At 43.2% G+C, this 8,452-nt stretch overlaps 1 protein-coding gene across 1 annotated transcript in view; it reads right to left on the reverse strand.

Annotated features, from left to right (window-relative positions):
* Positions 1-7,371, reverse strand: part of RHEB (Ras homolog, mTORC1 binding) — a 123,108-nt gene extending 115,737 nt beyond the window's left edge. The window contains exon 1 of the mRNA XM_029588427.1: positions 6,978-7,371. Within this exon, the coding sequence (XP_029444287.1) occupies positions 6,978-7,029 (52 nt within the window). The 5' untranslated portion in view covers positions 7,030-7,371. The remainder of the gene's footprint in view (positions 1-6,977) is intronic.
* Positions 7,372-8,452: the final 1,081 nt, after the last annotated feature.

Raw genomic sequence — 8,452 nt, forward strand, 5'->3', positions numbered from 1 at the left:
TGGGAACCTGTATGTGTAAGTTTGTGATTGAAAACCTGTTTGTGTGAAAGAGTGTGTGTGTAAGAGTGTGTGTGTGTATGATTGAGATCCTTTGTGTGTGAGAGATCATGTGTATGTATGATTAAGAGCCTGTGTGTATAAGTAAGAGAGCATGTGTGTGTGTGATTGAGAGCTGGTTTAGGTGAGGGAGCATGTATGATTGAGAGCCTGTGTGTAAATGAGAGAAAGAGAGCATGTTTGTAAGCATGTGAATGAGAGTCTGTGTGTGAGAGAAAGACAGCATGTATGTGTGTGATTGAAAGCCTGTGTGTAAGTGAAAAGATAGCGTGAGAGTAAATGTTTAATTAAGAGCCTACTTAAGTGAGAAAGAGCATATGTGTATAGTTGTGTAATTGAGAGCCAGTGTGAGAGAGCGCTGGTGTGTGACAGAGAGGAGAAAGTTCCCAAGCAAACCACCCCCTCCTCCTGCTAATTCAAAACAATCTCAGGAGACCTGGATATCAAACATTCCCAGGTACGCAGAGGAAAAAAAAATTTGTATCCTTATTTTTCATTACTGGGTCTTTGTGTCTGCTATTTTTAAATATTTTATTGGTATCTAGAAATTTTTTATATGAGGAGTTTTTAATTATTGGATATTCCACTCAATGTTTTGAAATAATCTGTTCTTTTTGTTAGTATGGTTTTACTGCTACTGATTTTATATTTCTTAATTTGTTTTATATAAGGATGGGTGATGTTTCTTTTTTCTTTTATTACACTGCATACAGAGTCTCTGGCTTGTTGCAGTTTCCAATTCAGTTTTTGTCTGCATGCTTCTAGTTATGCGTTTTGGTCTCTTTATTCTTATTAGTTGAGGGTCAGCAGATGTGATTCAGGTGAGGTTTTCTGCTGGCGTGTAGCAGCCTGACTTGGTCAGTTTTCCTAACAGGAAATGTACTGGTTTCTTAAGGCCTGGTGTAATATTTTCAGTGTTGCCTTTTCTTAGGTAAGGTGGGTGCTGGAAATTGGTGCTGTTTTGGTGTGGGATGTTTACTATTTATGCAATTTCTGTTCAGACAGAATATGTATCTTTTCCTTGTGTCACTTTAAACAATAAAAATAATTACTGGACCTTTGCTCATTACAATTCACAGCAGAAATAAAAAGTAGTGTGTCACACATGTGAGCGTGGCCTGTCAGGTGTGTCACGATGGGAAAAAGGTTGAGAACCCTGGTTTTGAAGGTAAATACTGATTAGCAACACTCAGGATAGCAAAAAGAGGTTGCAATTCGTATAAAACTGAATTCCTATATCTACCTCATATCTCAAACAGTGGAAATGTCCAGGGTTACTCAAATGTGACCTGGGGTAATTAGTTTTACAATAGTACCACAGTCTGTTAAGGAGTTTGGGTTTCCCAATTTTGTATGGATATATGGTTTGCTTACTTAGGCATGCTAGCGATGGTAAAAGGTGCTCCCCTTTGGAAGTCAAAGAGCAGACTGCCCAGCCTCTAAATGTGACATTCGATGTGCAAGCAAGAATAACCTCTCCAAGGAAGTTGAGTGAAATTATTCAGCTGGTCAGACGGGACTGGAAGTTAGCAGGCAGATACTACATCTCATCTTCATGATCATTACTATTACCCCTGTCAGGCAATACCAGATTTCAGGCTAAAAAATGTTCTGATATGTAGGATAAAGTGGGGCTAGCATTAAAAAAAAAATATAAATAAAAAAAAATGACTTCTTGACCTCAAATATTCTGTACAAAGTTTAAAGACAAATTTGACAGTAGCTATTTCTTTGTACTTTTAAAAAGGCATGGCATTAAATCAATTCACTCAAAGTAAATACTGGATACCCTTAACATTCAAATACATAATGCTCTTCTTGATAAATGGCAATCCGATTTATGTAACAGATATCCTGGGAAGCTATCAGAAAGAATGAAGATGGAATGACTCTCAGGGAAATATAAAATTCAATGTAAGATGTATATGCACCCAAGTTGGGCACTCAAGGCGGGTATTGCAGAGTCAGATAAAAATGCATCATCAAAAAGAAATCACACATTTATGCACTGTATATGGAAGGAATTGATAAAACTGCCTTTTGAAAAGAAAAAATTATCTGAATTGCATGCTAAGACAAGTTAAATTAGAGGATTACTCCATTATTTTGGTCACTTTTTCTGTCGAAGTTGGAAGGAAGTTATGACAAGAAGTTTCTAATAGGCACTCAATGATTTGTGAGCAAATGGTTGGAGGATACCCACCCTCTGAAGATGGTTTTATGGACAATAGAAATGTACAGTTTTATGAACAGAGCAACTTTTGGTCAAGATAAATGATGAAAAGTCAAATGTTTTATTAGACATGTGGAAGTATTTCTCAGATTCTTACCCACATCAGTTGTCCACAAATCCATCCAGCAGAACCTGAATGTTAGAAAGCTCACTAGCTGAACACCTTCAATTTTCCTACATATGTAAAGATCCAAACACGGCAGCCAGACACCAAAAAATCTACTTATTTCACCTAAGAAGATTAAAAAATGGTGAAAGGGAACGGGAAATGAGTTTAGAGGGATGGTATGAAAAATGTTCTGTTTAAAATGTTTTTTTAATGCATAAGCTTTTAACAGGTCTATCCTTATTTTACTTCCTTGTTAAAATTATCAAAATATGTTTCCATTATCTAAAATCCTAGTATATTTTCAAGATTAAATTGCTTTATCCAGACAAATAGGAAAAACAGAGAAAACTGCCACACTAACAACTTTTAAAAGTTTAGTGCAGGAAACCTAAACAAAAAAAAAATAAAATGAATATGCAAGCTTTTCTGCATTATGATGCAAACGGCAGAGCCCATGCAGCTGGATCGAGGGCGCCTGTCTCCGGAACACCTCAGAGGCATTCGGGTCTGTGCCTGTACTGCAGGGCTTCCAGCAACTGCCTCCAGTCCTGTCCCTCTCCGTCCAGAAACTCCCGGGTCTAAGTTCAGTTGGGGTCCTGAACTTGGGCGCTACTTCTCCGGCCCCTCAACTGTCTTTGCCAGTCACCTTGACTTGGGACTCTCGCTCGTTCCCAGTCCTAGCCCTAATCAATTCAGGAGCTGGAGGGAATTTCATCCTTAATGACTTGGTGCACCCTCCTGATTATTTCCACTCGCACTCTTGAGACACCACTACGCATTTCCTCTATTCACGGTGAACCGTTGGCCCACAAGGATCTCCCAAGTGACGGCACCCATCCATCTTCTCACTGGAACCTTACATGAGGAAGAGGTTGAACTCTTCATTCTGGAGAAATTCATTCATCCATTGGTCTTGGGATTGCCGTGGCTTCAGCGTCACTCCCCCCAGTTTGACTGGGGAACTCTACAGCTCACTGAGTGGAGCTCAGCCTGTCAAACATTGCTCAAGAAGGTGGCATCTCTCCTGCGACTCCCCTAGCAGTGACTGCTTCTGGCCTTCCGCCTCCATACACAGATTTTGAAGATGTATTTTCCAAGCAGAAGGCAGATATCCTTTCACCTCTAAGCAAGTTTGATTGCCCCATCAAGCTGTTGCCAGTCACAACGCCTCCTACGGGTAGGTCCTACCCGCTTTTGGTGCCCGAAACCCGAGCAATGACTGAATATATCCAAGAGAACCTGGCCAAGGGTTTTATCTGTCCTTCTACCTCGCTCATGGGCACGAGCTTTTTCTTCATCATGAAGGATGGGTCTTTAAGATCAGCCTCGCAAAGACCACCTTCCTCACAGTCGCAGTCCTGGTCGAAGACCAGATCGGGACAGCCTCCCTCAGGGGGTCCCTTCCAAGTCCTCCCAATGAAGAATTGCCAGCCTACTCTTCGACCCCCAGGATAGGGGACGTCTCTCCCTCTTCTATGAGGAGTGGGTCAAAATTACCTCAGACCGATGGGTTCTTGATATTCTACAGCACAGCTATGCTTTAGAATTTGCTCGACCCCTAAGGGACAGGTTTCTCTTCTCTCCCTGTGGCCCGGTGAAGAAACAACATATAGTATGTCAGACACTCGACCGACTCCTGGACTTAGGGGCCATCCTCCCGGTGCCCCCGACGGAACAAGGGTTAGGCCATTATTCCATCTACTTGATGTGGTAAATGCAGCTGTGTTTAAAAGAGGATTGGATAAGTTTTTGGAGAAGTCCATTACCTGCTATTAAGTTGACAGAGAATAGCCACTGCTATTATTAGCAACAGTAGCAGGGGATAGACTTAGTTTTTGGGTACTTGCCAGGTTCTTATGGTCTGGATTGGTGACTGTTGAAAACAGGATGCTGGACTTGATGGACCCTTGGTCTGACCCAGTATGACATGTTCTTATGTTCCTATTAAGTGCAGGGCATGGTCTCAAAGCACCTTTGAGGCTTGATAGTTAATTTGAATAGCAGAGATTGAGGGGGACAATGTATCAGTTAAATAAGAATACAGACATCTTTTGATGTCAAGAGTTCAGCTAACCATAAAGTAGATTCTATTCTATTTTGATTCCTGGGTCATGGGTCCTGATCAGTAGAGCAGCTAGGCCTGGAGACAAAGTCAGTATTCACAGACTCAGGAGAGGAAGAAATACCAGTCATGTCCTGGTCTAATGACTGGGACCATGACTTCAGGGTTCTGAAAGGAATCCTGCTGCATAGCCCCCCGGCCAAGGACTATCGTTGCAATGGTGGAAGGGAGAGAGCTCAGTTTTTTATTTATTTTTAAAAAAAAACTTTTTTATACCAGCATTCGTAGGACACATGTCGGTTTACAAAAAACTGAGAAGGAAAGGAAATTACAATGAACAGGGGAGGGGGTAACTGGAAGATATACATAAGTACAGGAGAGGAGAGTCAGATGAACGAAGGTATGAAAGTTTTTAACAAAGGATAAGTGCCAGTTATTGGGAGTTATGTTGGCTGCAATTTGATGTCCAATTACTGGAATTTTATATTTCATAGTTTATATTTATAATGCATTAAATACAACATCCACTAGCTGCAAGGACAGGTGGCAGATGTACACTACTATGTTTTGTATTATGAGGACTAGGCAAGCTGAGAGATTATAGAAATAGGGAAATATTTACAAGGTACCTGCAAACTATGCCACACTATAAGATTCCAGCTCCAGTTCTCACTCGGCTAGAAACCCAAAAATAATAAACAGAAACAGGCCACAAAACAAAAACCCAAAACAAAAAAAACCAACCCACAAACATTCTCTTTTTTTTTACACAAGTGCAACATCAAATTGTTCAGAAGACACCTACAGAAGCATAAAAAGCCCTGCACATGCTAAGGAAAAAACAATCTAAAAATGTATAAAAATTAAAAATCACGACCACAGCTTTAACCGCAGACTACCATATCAACCCTTGCCAACTTGATGATAGGTCGGTCAGCAAACATATAGACCTCTTAATATGTCTAGATAAACTGTGATCTGAAACTGATAAAGAATGTAAAAGTTCTAGCAGTGTTTAACCCCTGCTAGCAATTAATGGAACAAAATTGCCTTCAATAGGCCAGATATACTAAAGGGATTTCCCCATTTTCTGTCCATAGGGAATAAGGGTCAGCAAACAAATTTAATTTATTACCCTCTTCTCTATCAAGTATTCCAAGTAAGGAACATCACATTGGATCAAGTTAATACACTTAACTAGCTTTTGAGTTAGGTCAGTGAGCTAATAGCAACAAGGGGGGAGGGGGGGGGGGGTAGGGGAAACCGTTTGGTAGATCTGGTGCAACATTTTTATTTGATGTTTTTGTACGGATTTTATACTTCAGTACCTTGCCTTGAGCTTTTGGAAAGGTGAATAATAAAAGTTTTTAAAGAGTTAAATATGCATGTTTTAGATTAATTTTAAGCCGTCTGTGCCTGCCAACAGTCAAGGATTCAACCAAGATAACTATATGGCCTACATACTGAACGGAGGTCAGCTATAATTAAGATATTTGCTTTATTGCTTTTTTTTTTTTTTTTTTTTTGGTTCATCAGACTGTGCACTTTTTTTTTTTGGCAAGAAGAATCCATAAATTGAAAAAGTAAATAAAGTACAACTTCAATAGCATTTAGGGTATTTCTAGCCACTAACAAAAAAAAAAAAATACATGACACTAAGATCGGAATCCCAGCAGGGTAGCCGAGGGAGTACTCGCCAGTAACTAGGCCTGGGATCAGATGAGACCTCCAAACAGGAACTTTAAACATCTACTGCTTTGGCCACGTAGTGACAGACTGAGCGATCCAACTTCCGGGGATAGCAGTTGACAGATCCTCGGAGCGGGGACTTTTCCCCAACTGCACTAGCTAAGCCCGCATCGCCAGCTAATAAACTTCTAGCACGTTGCTCTCTACATCAGCCGCGGCTGCGTTTCCCCCCAAGGTGTTTTCCCCTCAAACTAGAGGGTGGGGGATTTCCCTGGGGAAATCCCCCACCCGGTCACTAGAGACAACAGAACTGTAACCACCTGCCATTCAGCAGGACTTATTGTCTACTCTAAGCCTCAAGTAACAAAGCTAAAACCAAAACTAAGCCCCGTCCGGCGTTACCATATGTTGGCGCAGGGTGCCGCCTGCCACCATGTGCGCCACCTGGCTCCTCACTACGTTACAACGCCGGCCGGCCCCAAGCCGGGGGGGGGACTTGCTCACGTAGCTTCGGAACAACCGGGGCCCGACTCCACCACCCAGAACACTCAAAATGGAAGCAGCAGGGCCCGGTGACAAGGGCAAGGGGGGGGGGGGTACCTCCTCTCCCGCGGCCTCCCCGCCACACACACACGAGGAGGACGAGCCTCCCTACTAACGCTGCTCGCCTGCCGGCCTACACCCTACCCCTGCCCCGCTCACCACCACCAGCACACGCTGCGGGGCCACAACTGCGTCATTAAACCGCCACGCGCGAAGAGCGCCCCGTCATCTACCCACGTCATAATCACCAAACGCTATGCTCAGCCGGCACCTGCTGTACTCACCCACTGATCTGTAGCCCAGGATGGCAATCTTTCGGGACTTCGGCTGCGGCATCGTCTCTAGCACTCCTCTTTTTTTTTCTTCAGCGTTTCTTTCCTTTCTTTTTTTCAATAAGAAGGCCGCATCAACGATGGCTGTTGAGTGTGGGCACACGCTGGAATTCTCTCGCCTAGTAATGGTAAAAACGACATAAAGAAGCAAAGAAAACCACCATCACCCTACGAGCCGCTAGTAGCGTCTACGGTCCACCAAAACACCCATACACACGCTCTCTTGAATTTTAGGCCAACGTCAGGTTACGTAGCTACGTCCTGGCTTTTTAGGGGGGTAAAGTTTTTTTTCCCCTCCCTCTTACTTAGAAAAAAATTCGCTTTCAAAACTCGCTGCGTCATTCTATTTAGAGGCTACTGAATTATTCATATTTGCAAAGCAGTGATTGGTTCTGTCAGAGAGACAATGGACGGGAGGAAGAAGGGGCGGTGTTAGAATGCCCGTCGTTCTATATCGGATTGGACAAAACGTTTGACAATTGCTTGTGGAACTGTAGTGTTTGCGCGTTGATTGGCCAGGATTCTTCGACTGACGTAGAAAGTGTGGGCGAGGTAGAAGCGTGTGCTGAGCCGGTAGAACTTGCGTTGCTTTATGGCGCTGTTTCTTAGTAGCTCTGGCTAGTTAGTGAGGAGGGCGGGGCTCGGAGAGCGGCAAAAAACAAATACTGAGCTTTCTGGGGAGGGGCTCAAACTGCCGGTGCTAGGTTTCAGAAAACAGATTTCTCAGAATTGTTACTGTGGTCCCAGTTGTGTTGGTTACTGCTTAAGAAATAACTAGTATTTCCGGAGGAAATTACTGTATTTTGAAACTGGGAGCTGTGCTGTGTGAGAGTGAAATGTACGCAGTGCGAAAGGGCTGAATGAGCTCCTTTAAAATGTGTTAACGGTGGTATAATCATCAAGACTTCAGCCTTTGCCATTGACCATTTGCATATGGTCAGTATCCTGGAAGAGAGGAGGTGCACTGGAGATATGATACATAATATGGGCAACCAGGACCACACTCACTCGCAACCACCCTGAACATAGCAATAACCACAAGACATTATGTTGGACAAAACAAGGCCGCAGCTTTATTAATAAATGGTCCGAGCCTTAACATATACAAACACGTATTGTTCTGGGATTTCAGCCATTTTACTCCCCCCAATCTATCCGCCTCTTTCCGGCAGGATAGCCATTTACCAGCCACTCGGCTCGAAGATTTGGCACAACACTCCAGGTCCCAGCTCCCGCCACCCTCATGCAAGGAGCCAACCTCCAATCCGCAGGGGGTCTGGCCCAGTGGTCCCCGCCTCATTCCTGCAAGGGACCACTCCCTGACAACAGCCCCAGTTGTCAACCATCACTTGCATATTGCTGAAATCCTTTTAACAAAACCAAACTTTAACTCTGCTGGTTCGGACCAAGCGCCCCCACTGCGACAA

The sequence above is a fragment of the Rhinatrema bivittatum genome, chromosome 2 (assembly GCF_901001135.1).
Source record: "Rhinatrema bivittatum chromosome 2, aRhiBiv1.1, whole genome shotgun sequence".
In the NCBI taxonomy this organism is placed as follows: Eukaryota; Metazoa; Chordata; class Amphibia; order Gymnophiona; family Rhinatrematidae; genus Rhinatrema; species Rhinatrema bivittatum.